The sequence below is a fragment of the Lissotriton helveticus genome, chromosome 3_1, assembly GCF_964261635.1.
Source record: "Lissotriton helveticus chromosome 3_1, aLisHel1.1, whole genome shotgun sequence".
NCBI lineage: Eukaryota > Metazoa > Chordata > Amphibia > Caudata > Salamandridae > Lissotriton > Lissotriton helveticus.
Window position 1 is genome coordinate 1,926,483,835 of NC_136061.1, and position 21,420 is coordinate 1,926,505,254.

At 46.8% G+C, this 21,420-nt stretch overlaps 1 protein-coding gene across 2 annotated transcripts in view; it reads left to right on the plus strand.

The window, feature by feature from the left end:
• RASGRF1 (Ras protein specific guanine nucleotide releasing factor 1) overlaps window positions 1-21,420 on the plus strand; it is a 686,570-nt gene that overhangs the window by 520,139 nt on the left and 145,011 nt on the right. For both annotated transcript variants that reach the window (XM_078682942.1, XM_078682943.1), the window contains one exon: window positions 5,804-5,864. In XM_078682942.1, the coding sequence (XP_078539068.1) occupies window positions 5,804-5,864 (61 nt within the window). The remainder of the gene's footprint in view (window positions 1-5,803; window positions 5,865-21,420) is intronic.

Below are 21,420 nucleotides of genomic sequence, written 5' to 3' on the forward strand. Positions count from 1 at the left end.
GCAAGCTATTGCTGGAGAAGAGTGGCTCACTGGTTAGAGCAGGTAGACCCTGAAGCAGAGGTCAGACCCGGGACCAGGGTTCAATTCCTGTCGCGGCAGGGTCTTGAGCTCAAATGTCCATGGACTCGATAATTCTCGCTTCGGTGCCTGACCTAATCATGGGTTCATACTCTGCAACTCTGGGCATTAAGCTTGCTTAATCTCCACAAAGGCCCCCCTGCGGCGGGATGCCTGGCTTTCACCTTGGGGATGCCCTGTAGGGGCTATCTCACAGGGAAAAGCCAGGACGGGTTCCCAAGGCAAGCGCGGAGATACCCCTTCGGGGGTTGATTCAGGTGCTATATAAGAAACATAATAATAATTGCCCAGAGTTGCAGAGTGTGACCCCATGATTTGAGTAGGCACCGGAGCGAGAATTGTCGAGTCCGTGGAATTTTTGAGCCCAAGACCCGCCGAGGCGGGGAATCGAACCCTGGTCCACAGTCGAACTCAGCTTCCGGGTCTGCCGCCTCTAACCACTGAGCCACGCTTCTCCATGAAGTCGAATCTTCTCCCTGTCGCGAAGAGTTCGACTTATAAACTTTTGACAGTGATGGCACTGAACAGGATTGTGTGTAGATGGAAGGCACACAATACACACAGAATGTGGGTCAGTCAGAGCCATCTTTTTGTCACAAGAAGGACATTTCCGGAACAGAGCAGGCATTCTGACAGGAAATTCTTGTGGGTTACCACAGAAAAATAAATCAGAAGCCTTATTTATCCAAAAAATGTCGAATAATAAGAGAAAATTCTCTCAAAAACACAATTTCAGTTGAAAACTGAAGAGCTCAAGCTCCAGGATCCTCGCAGAAGGAGCCGGAAAAAAGAACTGACCCAACTGTCACCTGTGGTGCACCATGGAAGCAGGGGGTTGCCTTCAGGTCTTAAAGGCACGGTACCCCTACTCTAATGCCTTAAAGGCAAGGTGTCAGTTTTCTTTGTTTGCTTTATACTCTACTGCAGCCTACTGGCAAATGCCTGCAATTACAGGTTTTTTCCTATGGCAATAAAGCATTGTTTTATACAAATGTTTTCTGCTCTCTTTCTTCCTTAGGGTTTGGAAGAGTACTACTGTATGTATGCTAATTTATGTAATTTTGCGGCAATTTTGCCAGTTAGGAAATGTTTTAGGCTGCAAATATATGTTTTCACATATATATATATACATATATATTTATATGTATTTTCTATATGCTGCGGGATCCCGCACATGGGCGGGGATTATTCATAGATTATGACTTTGATGAGTATACCCCTGGATGAGAACTAGGATTACAGGTAAGTAACTAATCCTTCTGGTCCCAAAGAAGGACGGAGCCCTTCCCCCATCCTAGACCTCAGAGCCCTCAATTACTTCCTCAAAAAGGAGAAGTTCAATATGCTCACCCAAGATCAGGTCCTGTCTGCCCTGGACCAAGGAGACTGGATGGTAGTGTTGAACTTGCAGGATGCCTATTTTCATATCCCCATCCTGCCTGCCCATTGTCGCTACCTGCAGTTAACGGTTGGCCACAAGCACTTTCAATTTGCACTGCTACCCTTTGGCCTCACCAGTGCCCCTTGGGTGTTCACAAAGGTGATGGCAGCGGTCAGAGCCCATCTGCAGAGATCAAAGTAACCAGTCTTCCCTATCTCGACGACTGGTTGTTGAAGGCGGGCTCGCCCTAACAGTTGTTTCCCACCTCAAGACTATTGTGCACATCCTCCATTCTCTGGGGTTCACTATCAACATGCCGAAGTCACACCTGACCTCCACTCAGATGCTCCCTTTCATTGGAGAGCTTCTGGACATGGGCCTATCCTCCCAAAAGGGGAGTCCAGGATATTCAGGCAATGATACCGATGTTTCAGCCTCTATCCTGGATTTTGGTCAGAATGACTCTGAGGCTGTTGGGCATCTTGGTATCCTGCATCCTGCTAGTAACCCATGCACAGTGGCACATACCGGCTCTGCAGTGGTATCTGAAGTTCCAATGGACACAGCATTGAGGAAATCTCAGCAACCTGGTTCAGATATCTGAGGGCACTCCGCGAGACCTGCAGTGGTTGCTAACAGACAGCGGTTGGTTCAGGGGCAGACCCCTTCTCCCTTACCCACCCAAATCTCACAGTAGTGATGGGTGCATCCCTTCTGGGATGGGGTGGCCATCAGAGGGGGGTGGAAATCAGAGGACTCTGGTCACCTGCGGAAGCCCAGCTCCATATGCATCTGTTGGAGCTTTGGGCGATCTGACTGGCACTGAAAGCCTTTTTAATATGAGAATAACAACCCAGGCGGTATTAAATGCTTATCAAAATCATAATAGAGGGGCACCAAACCAATTTCAAAGTGGAAAACACAGTATTTTATTATTAATACACACAATTTGAAGGTTATCCAATAAAAGAATACGAAAGTTAAAAATGCATGAACACCATACACAATGTCAAATTATACAAAAATCTAAAACCTTGTGTTTTGTTAATATGATTTTTTAGATTTCTCATATTGTTTTTCTCCCTGACCTAGGGGTTTAGTTATTTATTTTCTCAGGGAACCCTTGTTTTCACACAACACTGAAAGTCTTTTTGCCATCGATAAAGGGAAGGCTTGTGCAGGTGTTCATGGACAACACTACCACCATGTGGTACTGCAACTCTCAGTCAAGAGGCCCTACGTCACTGGACTTGGCTGGAACAACAGGGTATGTCCCTGGTGGTACAACGCCTGGCCAGTTTTCTGAACGCCAGGGCGCACGAGCTCAGCCGAAGGCTTCTCCATCCAGAGGTGGCACAAGGTCTCTTTCAGCTGTGGGGAGAGCCTTATTTAGACCTGTTCACCTCTGAAGAGAGTTTTGGGCATTGGGGTTTCCAAGGCAGCTCTCGCTTGGCAATGCTTTTCATCGTGAGTGGAGCTCAAGCCTTCTATACGCCATACTGCGCCTACCACTCCTGCCCTGAGTGCTCTAGAAGATCAGGGGCTCACCGGGCACAAGTTATTCTTGTGGCTTCGGACTGGGCACTGAGAGCTTCTAGATATTGTCCTCCGGTCAGGTTTCCCCTTTGGGAGTATGTTCTGTCCAGCAGCAGGGGAGGGTCATCCACCCGAACCTGTCTACTCTCTACCTCCGTGTGTGGAGATTGAGTGGTGACAGTTGACACCTTTCGACCTTCCTCTCGAAGTCTGTGAGGTTATTTTGGCAGTCAGGCGTACCTCCACCAAATCGGTATACACCTGCCGATGGAACACATTTTGTAAATATTGTACAGACCCATCTGTAGACCCTCTATCTGCACCTTTATCTGATGTCCTCCTGTTCATACTTTCCTTGGCCTGGCAGGGCTCTGCTCTGGGCACCTTGAAGGGCTATCTTTAGGCCCTTTCCTCTTTTCTTCGGCTGCCTGATCAGCCTTCTCTTTTCAAATCCCCTCTGGTGCAGAAAGGCGTTGACGCATTAGTTTCCCCCTTCACCCTTTATTATGCCACAGTGGGACCTTTATTTGATTCTTACTTTTCTGATGTGCGCACCATTTTAGCTGCTGCATAACTGCCCTCTACGGCTGCTCACCATCAAAACAGCCTTCTTAGTAGCAATAACAACTGCAAGGAAGGTGAGCGAACTGTAGGTACTGTCATCACAGCCTCCTTCCCTTACAGTCTTCTTGGAAAAAGTGGTGCTCCGCACAAGGGCATTTTTTCTCCCTAAGATGGTGCCACCCTTTCACATTGGACAGTCGCTTACTCTTCCCACCTTCCATGCACCTCCACATCTTCCCAAGGAGGAGGAGCATCTCCAACGTCTTAACCCAAAAAGAGCATTATTATTCTGAGTAGATCAAACCAAAGAGTTCCGGGTTGATGACCAAGTCTCTATAGGGTATTTGGGGGCAAAGAAAGGGTGTGCCGTCCAAAAGAGAACTATATCTCGCTGGGTTATCCTCTTTATCAAAATTTACTACACCTTAGAGAAGAAAGATCCCCCTGAAGGGATTTGGGCCCCTTCCATCAGGGCAAAGGTAGATACCACGGCTCTCGAGCGTGGTATTTCCATTTCTGATATCTGCCAAGCAGCCACGTGGGCATCGCTGCACATGTTCTCTGGACACTACTGCCTGGATTCCCAGGTTCGCAGAGAAGACCTGTTTGGTCGCTATGTTTTAGAGGATTTTCTGGTCTGAACCTTTCCGCAGTCCCTCCTCCAGGGATGGTATTGCTTGGGGATATGTTCAAAGGTAAGGAATCTGCAGCTAGATGTCTCTATCAAATGGACAAGTTACTTACCTTCGGCAACACCTTATCTGGTAGAGACAGGATCTAGCCGCAGATTCCTTACCGACGCACCCATTCTCCCTGCACTGCGGAATTGTTCTTAGTGTTAGGGGTGTTCCCCTTCAGGGCCCTAGTTGTTTATTATTTAACACACCATGGTCAGACACTTCATGGCTTCACGCTTCTGGCGTGGAAAGTTGTGGAAAGTACGGACGTCAGCGTGCCGGAGTGGCGGTTATATTGACGACGAACACAACGCTGACGACGTCACGTGGAGTCGACCGATGCCACTTACTAGCCCGCAGGGGTACTGCTAAGAAAAATCCTCAGGATCCAGCCTGACACCTGGAAGTTCAAAGGTAAGGAATCTGCAGCTAGATCATGTCTTACCAGATATAGTGTAACCGAAGATAAGTAACTTGTCCATCAGTTCCACTTTCTCTGCTCTCTTCTGGCTATGTGTATTCTCATTGGCTCTATATTGACTTCATTAGTTTAACATTCTATTAAACAGTTTGTACTTTACCCTTAGGTTCTATAGCCTTGCAGATCAGTTTAGTTTAAATCTCGTAACTCTATATTGCCTTCTTGGCTCTGATGTGTATTTTGGGAGCTAGAATTTCTCCGTTTGTTCTGTATTCTTTTCATTGTTCAAAGTTCTCTCAACTGTTCTATCCTCCCCTTGTTGATTCCATAACCTCTGTGCTGGTGCTATAATCTCTCTGTTGCCTCCATAGCCCCTGTATTTGTTGTCATAATTTTTGCTTAGTTTGTCTTTGGCTCAAAAGGGTGAGTTGTTGCTTCCTTCTTCTATTCATTTTGAATTAAGTAATACCATTCTTATTTGGACATTTTTACTGAACATAGCTTGCAATAATTCAAGACTTAAGGAGTTAACATTCCCAGACTTCAACACTATTGAGCAGGTGGTTACACTGCTTTAAGCAGCAAAGTCAAAAATTGTTTCTTGCTATTCAGTCAGAGTGAATAATTTAGAAGATCTCTCCATGTGCCATGTCTCAGTGTAATCCTAAGCACAAATCTAAGCAGCTCCAAAAATAAGATCATAAATCATGCCTGACTGTTTAGGTTTCATACTATCTCCTACATAAATGGCCTCTGGATCGACACGCCGTCTAGTAACTAGTGCTTACCAATTGTCACATTACTTAGCTGGCTGTTTGCTGAACCATCCAGCCCTATAGATGGTAGGCTCTGTACTACTGTCCCAAACCCCTGTACCAATCCCTTGAATTTGTTCATCTCTAAAAGTGGCAGGCTCGGTATCCTTGTAATAGTTCTGTGGGCCCTTCAGACCCAGAGATATTAATTTCAGTGCCCTGTGTCAAACCCCTAGTCTTTCAGGCCAATAGCAGGTGCAAGTGTTTCTTTCTCATGGTTTCCTGCAGCTCAAGGCTTAATACTTTAAAACTACTTTTCATGTGAATATTTTTGAATGGTCACGATGGAAGGTTTTATGTTAACAAATGATGATTGATCTTCCTCCTGTAGGACACTGAGTCAGGAAGACCCAGGAGACAACCCTATAACACTGGAGGAGATACTGCAACAGGTAAGCAGTCACTGATGTAACTATCTTAGAGACTAAACACCACATGACTATGGCCACAAACTGTCTGATTATTTAGTTTGATGAAGACTGAAAACTAAACAAGAACTACTGACTTTGCTAAGAGCTGGAATTATTTTCCAAGAGAATATTTCAAACCAAGTTCCACTGAGTAACATTGAATCTCAATTGAGGATGCTCCTGATGTGAGCCAAACAGGGATTAGAAAAACTCATTATGTCATGACATTTTGGTAGTATAGGGGCAGAAAAACAGTCAAGTCTTTTTGGTGGATGGTCAGATAAGGACTCAATAGCCTGTACTATGAATTGTGTCTTAATGTATCTGAGAACATCTATTGTGAATACATGTATAATCGCTTGGGGAAAGCTGTCTATAGCTTTCTCAGGGAGTGCGAGCCACCCATCAAATGCAGATCAGCTTTGGAATGTGCAAGTATATTTTAGAATCTGTAGCAGTGTAGAGCCTCGGGACTTGATGAAATACCCGATCTGCTCTTAAAAGCAAATGTCAGCTGGTGGGCAAGTACTTATATTATTACACAATCAAATTCTTGCTCTAAGTATTACTAACACCAAGTGAAGTAGCTGATTGCTTCTATTTAAAAAAAGAACTGCTTGGTGATAGATTTGATTAACCTTTTTTCTGTTAAACTGCTTGGTTAAGGCTATCATGTAACTCTTATTTGCTAACCAGAGTGCACGGGTAAAGGATAAAAGACTGCAGCCAAAGGGGCAGGCTGTATTTAGGTGTACAGATATAGTGGCGGAAGACTGCACTATCCTATCTCACTTAGCTCCATTGTCCTAGAGATCGTGAATTAAAAAAATGTATTACTGTCTTGTAGACTTAAAGGTGGCCTTTGATGAATAGGGAATAGGAATTTTTTAGTCTAGATGGAAGGTGTGGGGAACTGTCAACACATTTCCACATCTGATTTTCCAACTATGTATTGACATTTGGTGCCAAATTACAAATATGGAGGATGGTATCCTTAAGTGTCAGATATTTACAAGGATCCGCCTACACTGAGATATTGTGTACCAGATGTACCAAGCCTTTGTGTCACAAGGAGATGCAAGGACAACGCAAAGGCTTCAGTAAGATGTACAAAGTCACACTAGGAGCGATTTGGCCTCCTTGCGTGACTTTCTACAGAAATGTAAAGCTAGACAGCAGCTTGCGTTACAACTGTGTCACGTTTGATAATGATAGGCATTCCATGGGTGAAGCATAGGCGTTCTCCAACATTAAATGTTTTATATATTCACATGCTTGAAGCATTCCTTGTCATTCGGCTGGGAATCCTTGGTATAATAAAATAGCAGTATACAGAGTTAAAATGGCCATAGGCGTCAAACAACCTTATCTGTATAGTAGTACATCCACCTCATGTGAAAGAAACTAAATTTCAGCCAATGAGGTGGAAGCTTAAGTACTCCTACTCGTCCTAGTGGCCACCATAGCTCAGATTTCCACAGTGCATTGCGTGTGAAGGAGTCCTGTTGCATGCTCTGCTCTAACCTTACAGTGGACTTAAATCTGTTACTATTCTTGATCTGCCACGGATTTGAGCCAGCCCTATATTCAGTACTGAAGTACTGTGAGTTGTATTTAAGAGAAGAGTTTGACATTTTCTGGGCCAGGGAGATCTTTCTACCTGACCGCCAACTGTCACCATGGCTGACGGAGAAGAAATGTCTCTTCAAACCTTGTTCATCTTTTGGACACAAGAAAGTTAACACTGGTGAGCCTCATTCTCCGTTGTATTATTTGCCTTTATCCAACTCATTTAAAAAAAAAATGTATGAACATTTTTCCAATAAGCTCACATTACATTATGATATGCACAATTAGGCAACAGTGATGTTGTCGTTCAATCAGCGGACATGCCGCCTGCATACGGCAGGGACATCAGGGGTTGTAATCCACTTGTCTTTTCTGTAATGCGATTCTGAAGGGAACTGGGAGGGATAAACTGGGGATGCATTGCGGGGGGGGAGGTCAGGGGATGAGGATCGTGGAGGATGTCCGGGTCGTGTCAGCTACAATCTGTTAGTATGGTCTTGTATTGTTTGTAGGGACTATCAGATAAACAACGTCACTAGGCGCAGTAGAGAGTGCAATGCGCAGTGGTGGGCCAATACAACACATGAAGGCTTGCGGCGTGGGGGTTGCAGTATACGTACTTTATTGCGAGGTCTGCGCTGCCGGGACCGTAGGGTCATTTTGAGAGATGTTGGGAGCCGTGCGCGTGTGTGTTTGTTTAAACTGGTGGGATAGCATGGCCCACTCAAATGATATGGGGTGTTTTCGCAGTCCCTTTGCTTCCTCCTCCCTCAGGGTTTCCTCCTCCGCTTTTGCCCATTTCTGCACCGCTCCTAGTCATGCCTTCAACTGGGGACCCGATGTGGCTCGCCAGTTCATGGCGATGTTCCTTTTGGCTAGGAGCAAGGATAAAGCCGCGAAGCGGACTTGCACTTTTTGTGTTTTCGGCCTTCGGAAAACTTCGAGAGCGACTGCTTCCCACGTGTGTAACTCAGTAAGTCCTGTGAGTGCTTTGATTGTGTCCAGAATTGTGGACCAGTACTGTCGTAGAGTGGGGCAGCTCCAAAACATATATTGGAATTGCGCGTCTGGTGAGTGACATCTGGGGCAGAGGAACTGAGTGTCTGGGTAGAACCGTTGTAGGCACGCTGGTGTTTGATACGCTCTATGCAAGATATAGAACTGTATGTTTTTAAAACTCGCATTTCTGGACACTTTCTTGGGGAATTCCAGCGCTCTAACCCATTCCCTGTTGCGCAGCTTTCCCCCAAATTCGTCCTCCCAGGTGGCTCGCAGATTATGAAGTGGCCTGTTTGCGAGTTCTCTTATGGACTTATACAGCCAAGTAACCAGGTGTCGGCCGATATCCATATATAGGATGGTGTGGATGACCAGGTGTGTTGACGGCTCGCCAGCTGTAAGATCACAGTGTGGGTTAAAATAATGGCAAGGAGCTGTCGGTGTGTTAAAAACTGTCCCGGGGGGAGGTTATATTCCTCCATGAGCTAGGGACGAACCTGCCCTTCCGTGAATAACGCTTCTGCCTCGGTTATCTCGCATTCCGTCCATGCACGGAGCGTGGTGAGTGTGAAATAAATTTCCCGCTTGGGCCAGCCGACCAGCGGCAGCCGAGGGGAGTAACATGGGGTCCCCGCCGTTATGCGGTGAATTCTTTACATACACCGGCGGGCCACCGACACTTGCAGTGGATACGTCTGTCGAGGTTTGGTACCCGGAAGCAACAGACGACAAAGTTCGGAATGGGGACCGGGCCCTGCGTCGTGTATGTTTCCCCGGTGTGCCTACCCGCCATCCAGTACGACAGCCATTGGAGTTGTACCGCCAGGAAATACGACTCGAAAGCTGGGGAGCCCCGTCCCCCCTGCATGGTGGGTAACTGCAGGTTGGTGAGAGCTATCCGGTGTCGGCTGGCCCCCCATATAAGTGTGTGGAGGAGCGCATCTAGTTCACGAAAGAAAGTCCTGGGTGGAATAACTGGTAAATTCGTGAAGTAGTATAACAGTCGGGGAACAATGATCATCTTGGCTATGGCTACTCGACCGATCGGGGCCAACGGGAGGCTCCTCCAGAAGCCCACGACGATCTGATGCCGGCTAACACTTTACGGTAATTACCCTCATAAATCTCAGTGGGGGAGTGGTACAGGCGGACACCAAGATAGCGGGGAGCGTTCATGCTCCAGGGCAGACTCTGCGCACCCATTTGTATCTCGGGTGGCTCAAGAGACGGGTGTAATGGGTAAATTGTGGATTTATCCCAGTTTACTTTGAGTCCGGATGCCACCGCGAACTCCGTCAAGGCTGTCCATATGGGTGTAAGGTCCGCAGTAATATCTCGGATGTACAGGAGGAGGTCATCCGCGTACAGGGAAACGCAGTGGACAGTGTCCACTATGTGAATGCCCCATGTGGTCCCCTCCCGGCGCAAACGTATCACCAGGGGCTCCACTGCCAGGGCGAAGATAAGGGGTGACCGGGGGGCAGCCCTGCCTAGTACCCCTCTCCACCCGGAATGGGGACGAGACGTATCTGACACGAGATGTGAGGTTGGTGTAAAGGAGCCGCGTGTACTGCAGAAGAGTGGGACCTATTCCTGCCTGTCGCAGGTCAGCAAAGAGGTAAGGCCACATGAGAGTATCAAAGGCCTTTTCAAGATTGAGAATTATACAGGCCGCGTGAGGGTACACGTCTCCCACCTGATCTTGAACATGGAACATCCGCCGTATGTTTTGTGACGTGTTCCTGCCAGGGACGAACCCGCACTGATCCGGATAGACCAAGGGTCTTAAAATTTGTTCAAATCTATCTGCCAGAATGTGACCCAATATTTTACAGTTGGCAGAGAGGAGTGTGATGGGGCAGTAGGAAGACAATTGTTGTGGGTCTCGGTGTGGCTTGAGAAACGCGAAGAGAGCTCGGCAGCTCCCTCCTCTCGAGTGCATCCGCGAACGTTTCCATGAGACGAGGGACCAATAGGGTAGAGAAGGTACTGTAGTATTCAAGGGGTAGACCGTCCAGTCCCGGTGCCTTGTTCCGGGCCAACACACGGATTGCGCAGGAGATGTCTGCCGCCGATATTTTGGCATCCAGTGTGGTTTTGTCTGCTTCTGTGATGTGTGGGATCTGCAGCGGGTCTAGAAAGTGGCTTATCGCCTCCTGTCGAAGATGTGTCGGGGTGCAATAAATCACGGTGTAGTGTTGCTGGAAAGCATTTAAATTGTCCATTTGGGAGCGCACTATGTCACCCGAGGGATTTATTATCTCAGTGATGGGTTTTGTGTCCGTGTCCTGTTTTGCTAACCAGGCTAGAAGTGTGCCCGTTTTATCCCTTTCCTTGTGCATCCGAGTGGCGTAGGCTCTAAAGTTATATTTACGCAAGCCAGTCAGGGCGGTAGAGTATTGTGTTTTGGCCTCTGCTACCTGGGCTATCGTTGCGGCATTAGCATCTTCTTGTTTCGTGAGTGCTGCTAGCTTCCCTTCAGTATCGATGAGCGTTTGTTCCAGTGTGCGCTGCACCCCCACTATTTGTTTGATGCATGCTCCCCGAACCACTATTTTAAATGCATCCCATACCACTAGTCTGGAGGTGGTTGACCCCGTATTGTGAGTAAAATAGTCTTGCATGCTTTGTTCATGGTCGTGCTGGAATACCTGGTCCATCAGACATTCCCGTGGGAGGCGCCACATGGGCACCGGGGGTGAGGGGGCCTCCATTGTACGCGCAATATGTGTGCATCGTGGTTTGAGATTACGCGGCCTAAGTAATCCGTGTGTTGGACTTTGGGAATCAGTGACGGGGTACATAAGAACCTATCTAAGCGGATCCGTAAGTTGTGGGGGATGGAGTGAAACGAGTAGAGTCTCGCTTGAGGGTGGTGTGCTCTCCACGCATCAACTAACGCCCAGTGGCTGACCCAACGGTGGAAGCGCTCCATCTGTTTAAGGGCAGGAGAGTGTGACGGTGGCGGGTGTGATCTATCAAGTGCAATGTCGAGCGCGCAGTTGTAGTTGCCCCCTAAGATCCATGGGAGAGATGTAAATTGGACCAAAATGCCTGTAAGGGAATCCCAGAACCTATCTTGTTTAATATTCGGTGCCTATATGCTGCCCAACAGAATGGGCTGTCCATCCAGTATTCCCTCCAGCAGGGCATACCTACCCTCTTTTTCCACTACTCTCCGTAGTTCCTGAAATGGGATACCCGGGCGGACCCAAATCAGCGCGCCCCATGCGAATGCTGAGTATGACGTGGCACATATGGTTCCACGCCATCGGGTCCGCAGTTTGTTGATCTCTGGCGCTGTGAGATGCATCTCTTGTAGGGATGCAATTTGCGTTTGTTGGTGTTTTATGTATGATTATGTTGCGTACCTCTTGCGTGGTGTATGGAGACCCCGTGTGTTTAGGGTTAGAATACTAACATCTGCTCACTGCATTGGGAAGCCTGATAATTACTACCTGCGCCCTGTAGCGTGATGATGAGCAATGAAGTCATGGGTGCTAGTAGCGGCCTAGCCCTACGGTCTTCACATAAGGCCAATAATGTCACCCACCCAGATGTGCTGGTTGTCCTGGTGCATGCGTCCCCCGCGGGGTGAAGGGTAGAAGGAAACGGGGTGAATAGAACATGTAACTGGATGTGTAAACTGTCCCAATACCTGGTCCGTATCGGCGGGCCCGATATACGTCCAAACTAACTCTCATGGAACCAGAGAGTGAACAGACAATGCGTGGGGGTGGTAGCTCGTGCCTGCGAGGCGGGGTCCCGCCGGGGCGTTGGAAGAATCAATGTTCGTCGTTTGAGATTGTGGTGAGTCATGCATGTTGTGACGCAAGATGCAGGCGAGTTTAGTTTGGGCGCGCCAGCTCACATATGCCCATCTAAGCCGGAGACTTCTGGTCTTCACCTTTCGTTTCCATCAGTGCAGGGTGCCAGCAGTTTTTGGAGTGACCGGGGGTAAGGTGATAGAGTCGGCTGTGGAACGGGCCTCATAGCTGTCATCTTCGCCTTCTGAAGAAAAGAGGTGAGGGACCCCCTCGATGTCCTCCTCGGGTGGGGGAGCCCCCAGAGAAGTTACAGCCTGGAGGGCTTCGCGTCATTCCTGTATGATTTGCTCCAAGTCCAGGGAGTCGACCATGTGGCGCTCCGTGGTCTCTCTCCATCCCTGTCGCACATGTGTTTGTGTTGGCTGCTTGGTGCGCCTCCTGTTGCGTGGTGCTCTTTGAGTGCGCCCTCGCGATGCATCCTCTGCGGGTTCCTGTGTGCCGTGGTGGTCCGCCCATACGCACGGGTCTGCGGAAAAGGAGCGTGTGGTGCCTGCATGGAAGACCTTCAGACGGGCCGGATATAGCAAGGAATATTGTCTGCTATTTGCCCGTAATCGGCGTTTCACCTCTAAGAAGGACGTTCTTTGTTTCTGCACCGCCTTGGCGTAGTCAGTCATGACGTATTTGTTTTCCACTTGTAGGGGGCCTGTGAGTCTGGCGGCTCGCAGTACCGCATCGTAGTCGTGAAAGTGTAGGAATTTTGCAAGCATCGGGCGAGGTGCGGTTACGGGCGGTGGTTTGCTGGCTGGTACCCAGTGGGCTCGCTCTATTGAGAAGAAAGTTGTTCGGTCCTTGGTTGGGGTGAAGGACTTGACCCAGGCTTCCATATATTCGATTGGGTGCGCCCCCTCAGCTCCCTCCGGAAGACCCAGCACGCGAATATTACAGCGTCGGGAGCGCCCTTCTAAATCGTCCATGCGTTCTTCCATGGTAGTCAGGCGTCCCAGGACTGTTCGGAGTTTTTTCTGCTGTGCGCTCATGGCGGGCTGTAGGTCGGCGAGGGACTTCTCCCCTTCCTGTAGGCCAGTTTCCGATGGTCATCTCGGATAAGGTTGATATCCGTGGTGAGGGTGCCTAGTCGTTCCTCCATGGAGGCCCTGGAAAGTTCGATAGCCGCAAGGACGTGGTCCAGTTTGTCCGAGATGGTCAGCTCTGGTTGGGTCGTGGACGTTTTAGTTAGTGTGTTAGTGCGAGTCTGATTCTCTGGCGCAGTTTCTGAGACCGACGTCTGTTGTGTGGCCCTGGGCTGCCCCATTTTGTTGTTTGGGGTAATATCCTTCTCGCCCTGCGTTGTTAGCAGTGGGGGTGGGATCCGGTCAATGCTCCCCTGTGGTCCGATCGCCCCACTTGTGGACCCTTTGGTGTAGGGGGCGTAGTGCGCCTGTAGTTCACCTGCGCCCCAGTGGGGCCTGCTCCGTCGCACCGCCAGCCGTACGTGCGGTGGGAGTTCTTGTGTGGCAGTCGCTCCCTGCTGATTCCACCGCCCGCCCCCCCCCTGCGTGGGGGCCTACAATTATCGTAGCGGTAGTCCCAGCAGCCCCCGGGGCATCTGCGACGAATACAGGCTCCTAAACACGCCGGCGTCCCGGTAATTATTGCCTGAGGCTGGGGGCGACCAAAATGTCCACTCGCTGAGTCCAGGGGTGCAGTGGCTGCTTCGTGGTGGCCTGTTTGCTGTACCTAAGCTGTCATGGTGGCCGCCATATTAGGGTCAGGCAACGGCAGTCCGGTCCCCTGAACGTTGTGGTGAGTGAGGGGGGGTTGCAGGGTCAGCTGAGGGCAGGATCCCTCGTCGCTCATCATCTGGAACACTGCGTGCCGTGCCCCTGGGGAAGTCCAGTTGGTGGTCGCGAGCGTTTTCAGCTTGCGGGCGCCATCTTAGAGTCAGGCAGCTTTAGGCGCAAAGAGAGCCTCAGGAGAAAGGTTGTGGGGGGGCCCTCCTCGACCCGAGCCCCGGAGTCCGTCCACTATGGTCTGTGAGATGTGTCCCTGGGGTCACTAAGTGCGTCCGACCCCGTGGAGATGTTGCTGAGGCTCTGCAGATGTTCGCCGGCTGCTCCCGATCCTCTCCGCAACACGGTGGGTCCGTGTTGGTTGGTGGCGGTGGACGGGATGCCACCGCCTCGCCCTGCCTGGGTTCGCGGTGATAGCCAGGTCCTCCCGTTGCAGGAGATCGTTGTGCCCAGTACGTTGCTGCAGTGAAGTCAGGGCTAGTTACGGGTGGCCGCCATTTTGTCTTTAACCCGGGGCAAGTATCCGCGCAGAGATCTCAGCGGGCGCTGCAGTTTGCGGGTCTATTAAAGCACCCTTGAGTGCAGCCTCGGTTTTGACGCCAGATGTGGCAATTTTCCACCTGGACCGACGAGATGGTGCTGTCTCCTGGTTCACCCGGCTACGGAGCCTCAGCAGAGCGCGTCCGCCATCGTGGCTTGCTTGGCCACGCCCCCCTTGCCTTTATCCAACTCAAAAAAATCATACTGTGATACATGTAAGACTTTCACAGCTAGGACTCTTAAAGACAGTGAAAGGTGGTTGGCATTATATCTAATGGCTAAAGAGAATCTCCCTACTTTTAAGGGAGATGCTCCGGTTCAGTGAAAGAGTCTGTTAAAAGTGCCCCTCAAGGCACTTCTATGAAGGCAGCGCTGAAGAGGAGACATACACAGTTTCCCTGAACTTGACTTATTTAGTACAACGCTTGCAGGCACCTGCTCAATTTCTAAGTATGAATGATGAAAGCATTACCCTAATGTCTAGAAATCACAAAAAAGGCGACCTGACCAAGGTTCAGCACAGCCACAACTAAATATAATGAGAGTAAATCTGGTGCAGCACACTTCCCATGCCTGTCGCCACAAGGCACAATAAAGGTCACCAAATTTCTTCAGATGATGGAAGGCGCACTCATTCAAATGTAAGGTAGAACTCCTCTAAAGTCCAATTTGTAAAATTCTTTATTATAGCAAATATGCCAGACAACATGCACAGCCAACGCGTTTCGTTCCTAGGCGGAACTTCGTCAGGGCCGAAACAAAAACCCAAACGAATATATACATTACAAACAACACATTTCACAGGACATCTATATACACGATACAAATATATAAAGCTGGATGGGATTTAAAAAAAACAGATACCCAAACCCAAAATTACATGTTAAACAGAAATTAAATAAGTACAAGAGATAACTTCTGTGCAATTGCTTATATCAAAAATATATGTACATTGCGAACATGTTCAACGTAAATAAACAATCATAACAAACATAAATATGTACAGATAATTTCACTATATACATTTATTAAAATAGACAACACATAGACTTTCTAATCTTACATGATCATAAAGCAGGTCCTATTAAACATAGGCTATAAGTAACCACCAGTCGGAAAAGAACCCCAATAGGCATCACCAAGATATATCTAGAGAGCTCACAGGCTAAAAACAAGAATAAGCCCCACCACCATCAACGTGGTATGAGAAACGGATAAAGTAAAAATCAAAGTAACCATAAGAGTAAGAATAAGGAAAGCAAACAAAAGAAGGAGAGAAAAAGGGAACAGAACAATAACAAGAATTTGGAAACCATAGTGTGTTAAACCTAACCCTGCAGAATTGAAAAATTGACCAGAGTTCATCATAATACATGAAGAATGAAAGAGACAAGATTAAATTGGGTCGAAAAGTATATATATATATATGTGGGGACCATCTATAGGGAGTTGACTGTAACACTATAAGTGTTACATGGGCAGCATGCATCGATGTAACGCAGAGCGAGGATCGGGCGTTCATTGGCCAGAGATGGTCTGATCTAGTCAGAGATGGTCCGATCTATTCAGATATATCCAGAATAGAGCATAGAAAAAGGCAAAGAAGAAGACAACGGAGCACTCACCAATTCTAAGTATAAATAAGGGAGTCTCGACGATGTGTGGATCTTAGCGTGGTTAGTCACACAAAACCCGGATCCCGGTGCAAGGGCACGTCGTCCCAAGATGGTCCATAAACAGTAAATATAAACTGAAAAAAATAAAAAAACATATGTACACAGACTAAAAAATATTAAGAAAGAGATCTGAGCTAAGCTGAATCAAACCATACATAGATATGACAGGTGACGGGTGTCACATGAACCGGGGTCCATGCGAAAGATTGAATAACCCACTAACGGTGTCACTAAAAAACTGTTTGAAAAGAATATGAAGTTTATACAAATCGAAAATCAAGGACTACTGGTATGTACACCCTTGATTTATGCCCCAAATCATACAAATGACAAGCACCTCTCACCTGTGAAACAGGAAGGTTCCAAACTTTGTAGATATGGTATGGTCACACAAATTAGTGTGTACCTGAAGAAAAGAACAACAATAAAAAAAACATACAGCATATGGTCAAGCACAAAGTCAAGCAAAAGACCCAAGTTAATAAAAGAGGCTTGAAACCGAGTGGTAAAGTCCATACAGCATATAATCAAGCCCAAAGTTAATCAGAACCCAGACTTGGAAAGGGTAAGAAGGAGTGACAACGTCAAACGAAAAAGGAAAAATGATTACCCCATAATCGTGTAACACGTCTCACCTAATGCAGAAGTAATTTCCAGATTTTAAAAAGAGATCCAGGTAGTAAAGGTGCAATGTGTACAGGGGGCGCTTCTATTCAGCAACCATTCAGCACGATGTGGACCGTCAGCTAGAAATAATCGATATATACATCAACTCACCACTGATTAACGTCATCATACATGCATATGGATCTATATAACAACAACCCATGCCTGATAGTAGTATAACCAAAATAACCCGGCTCCCGCAGGCTAATCCCCAACCATAATATTCAGTCTATGATTCACATGCCATATAGTAATAGTAGAAAAACACCATTAGAAAACCCCTAACGTTAGGCGTTAAGCTGCCAAGTAAGGTACTCAGTTAACAGCGTACATAAAAGATCTTTAAAGTTAGACACTCAACTAAAAGTTCTACGGTCATTATGTGAACAAATGCAAGGACCTTAACTATAATAGCAAACACATTCTTATTTCTATCGAATATCTTAAAACATAGTATATATATTTACAGCAACAACGAAGAAATAACCAATAATCCACAGAATGAATAATCTATGTGAGGCGCCAAACAATTATATAAAGAAAAACCTCTCCAGTACTCCCACAATAGTAAAAGTAGGACTAGAGACACGGCAGCCATTTTCCAACGAACATCTGTGAGCAAATATTACCTAAGAACTGGTCCAGCCATACACGTTTTGACTGCTCACATGTTGCTCATTCTGACGTATGTGTGCATTTATAAACATCTAAATATATAAGAAAGAAATAAGGTGACATCTGTGAATAAAATAAAATATATATAGAAATGAAGTGAAGTGAAAAAATCTGACAGACATACAATGTTAAAAAATGCGGACATCATGTAGTGTATGTCACAATGGCCCATATCACACCATTACGTCCATGGTAGAACGGAGTCAGGGTATATTTATAAGATTGATTTTCAGACATACCCATACCATATGTAGGTCTCCCAAAACAAACCCCCACAAGATTCAGAATTGACCTCCAAGTATAGTCACACTACCATCAGTCTAGAGAAAGAGGCGAGGCTCTTTCTCATCGTGACACGGAGTCACTTGGGGAGGGTATACTCATTAAGTTGGTATTTCATGCATACCCATGTACTATGGGAACTTTCCATAATGCACACACGGAGGTACGAAATTTACATCCTGGGACATACCCACTGTCATTAGTTTAAAGGAAGTGGTGAAGCTCTTTGTCAGTATTGTGTCCCTTTGAGGTGGCCTGTAGACGACAAATCCATTTTGCCTCTTTTTTGCCGAACAAGTAATTCCCGATTACCTCCCCTGTCGCTGCATGGCACATGTTCTATTCCATGGAACCAAAAGTCCTTACAGTTTGGATGTACTTCCATGTAATGAATACTCATAGGATAGATAACGACTGTCATTGCTCACTAGTGCCCTCAGGTGCTCCTGTATCCGTGCCTTCAGTGGGCGTATAGTACTGCCCACATAAATGATGTTACAGTCACAACCCAAGATATATATCACATGGGTAGTATTGCAATTTATAAACCAGTTGATCTTGTATGATTTTTTGGTTTTCTACATGAATGACTTGGTTTTATTGCGTCCAAAGGTGCACATGTTACATGACCCGCAAGTAAAAAAGCCGGAGGGCTTTGGGGGCAACCAGTTGGATGTTGTCTGTCTGCTCAATACATAGCTAGGACATAACGTTTCTCGTAGGGTTCTACCCCTTCGGAAAGTCACAGTCGGGGTGTTGTTAATACTACTCTTTAGACCTGGCACTTCCAATAGCAGATCCCAGTTTTTTCTCAGTATGTCCCGTAACCTGGTGCTATTGGTATTGTATTGTGTGACAATACCCAGAGGTCTTCTGGAGGACACACCAGCCACATTTCGATTTTTCACCTCTAGTGTGTCGTCCCTATTCATACATATTGCTTTAGCAACAGATTTAGTGATGATTTTTTTTAGGGTAGCCCCGTCTTAGGAATCTTTGTTGACAGTCAGCTAGATGTTTATGATACAACTCATCCTTACTACAATTTCTTCTGATCCTTGTCATTTCCCCGTAGGGGATGTTATAAATGACAGAACGGGAATGGGCACTAGTTGCATGGAGAACTCCATTGCAGGCAGTCTCCTTTCTGTATAGGGTGCTCTCAACCACGCTGTTATCAATAAAGAACTGCATATCTAGGAAATTGATTTTTTCCTTGTTGTATTCCATAGTGAACCTGACATTGTATTCGTTAGCATTCAAAAAATGGAAATATTTTTCCAGCTCCTGTTCGGTACCCGTCCAGAGACAAATAATGTTGTCGATGTACCTCCCCCAGTACACAATGTAATTGGTCCAGGCGGAGGCACGGCGACTCCAGGCATGCTCCCTCTCAAACCAGCCCATAAAAAGGCAGGCATAAGAGGGAGCAAACCTGTAGCCCATCGCTGTACCAAGGATCTGCTGGTACCAGCATTTGTTGTGCAAGAAGAAATTGTTATCCAGTATTAGAGCGATCATTTCAATGATCATTTCATTGAAATCAAAAAGACTAGCACTCTCCTTATCCAAGAAGGTCCTTACTGCCCTAGTACCAAACTCTTTAGCTATGCAGGTATACAGCCCCACAACATCAAGAGTCACAAACAATAGGTCATCTGACCACTGGAAATCCTTCAATTTGGCAAGAATATCCTTGCTGTCCCTTAGGAAGGAGGGGAGGTTAACAACATATTTCTGAAGTTGTTTATCCACAAATTGCGCAACCTTTTGGGTCGGAGAGCCCACCCCCGACACTATAGGACGCCCCGGCGGGAATTTCCCTCCCTTATGTACCTTTGGCAGTACATAGATGCACGGATAGGTGGAACATTGCACCCTAAGGTAGGTAAACTCGTCCTCAGTAAGGAGCCCAGTTTCTTTCCATTCACTCAGCTTGAAATTTATAAGGCCCTGCAGATCAGGTATAGGGTTAGATCTCAGTCTTCGATAACAAGAGACATCACCTAGTTGGCGTTCAATTTCCATCATGTAATCTACTTGGTTCATAACCACAACATTACCGCCTTTGTTAGCCTCCCTGATGACAATACTATCATCGTCCTTTAATCTGACTAATGCCCTTCGTTCTTTGGCGGTAATGTTGTGGCTGCGAATACGGTGAGACTCCATAGTAGCTTCCATTTTATACAAATCCTTGGTGACCCTATCATAAAAGACATCAATATTTCTATGATAGTTGGACATAGGTATAAACTTAGATTTCGATTTTAGTCCACTTTCTGTATTGGGTATCTGATCAATATTCAAATCACCTAGGAGCCCAGGCATATTGGGAGCATCATCATTTTCAATACTGAGCAGCATCTGTACATTTCTAATTTCCTTAACAGTTTCGTGAGAGATATTATCCATAGGGGGTGGGACCCTATTCATCTCCGTCTGCTGAGAAAAGTAGTCCCGTAATTTAAGTGTACGCACAAACTTGAATAGATCAATATGTATATTTGTGGGATCCCCACCTTGGGTTGGACAGAAACTCAATCCCTTAGACAACACAGAAATTTCGTCATTGTCGAGTATTTTATTTGACAGGTTAACAATTTTCAAATCAGATTCGGTGGTCACATTATTACATAACAATTGGTCAGATATGTCCGTTCCCATCATTTGTTGACTCTGTTCACTGTGCCTCGGCCCTTGTTTGTACCGCCCCTTGCTCCTCCTACCTCCCCTCCGGGTTTTGTGGACTCTTTTTACCCTAATGTCTCATTGACTGTGAAACAAATTGTACACATAGCTCAGTCCACAGAGGATAAACCAGGGATCAAGAAAAAAAAATCTTTAAAAATCCAGTTGTCAACCATGGAGATCTCATCAATGACAGGACCATCAATGACATCATCCATAATGAGAACATCGTTGATGACGCAGAGGCTGTTGATAATGAGACTGTTGACGAAGAGAGACCATCAATTACAATGGTTTGTATGTCTCTCATGCCATTGTCCACAGTTCAGGCAGTTGCCAGTTCGTAGACGACTCTGATCCTGTTGACGCCAATCCCATTAATGACAGCTTTACTGCCAACGACACCATCGACAATGACACCTTCGACGATGAGGCCGTTGATGGCACCAGCGTCAACAGCAATACCATCAACAGTTTTAATGGAGACTTTCTTTACACCATTGAAGGTGTCAACTTTACTCCCAGCTCAAATTTTACAGTCAAACCGGGACGAGGATGCTAGTGACTAAGCATCACAGACTGCTAACAGTCCAATGCAATTAAACGTAAGATATGGCCCAGATATTGGATAAGAATTGGATGAGAATGTAAATTCTGCTCCAAAAGGTATTCTCATTTCTGCACCTATGCAGTATTGCGAGCCTAAAGTGGTGCAAGTGTGTGGGGTTTTGGACGGGTTGTGGCGCAGAAGACAGGGGCAAGAGACGTACTCTCGGTAATTGTGGTTTTATTTGTGCAAAAAGCTGATCAGTACAACTGGTCCGGGTCGGGTGCCGTCGGGGAGACCTACTCCGGCTTCTCCGACGACGCGGTGTCTTCT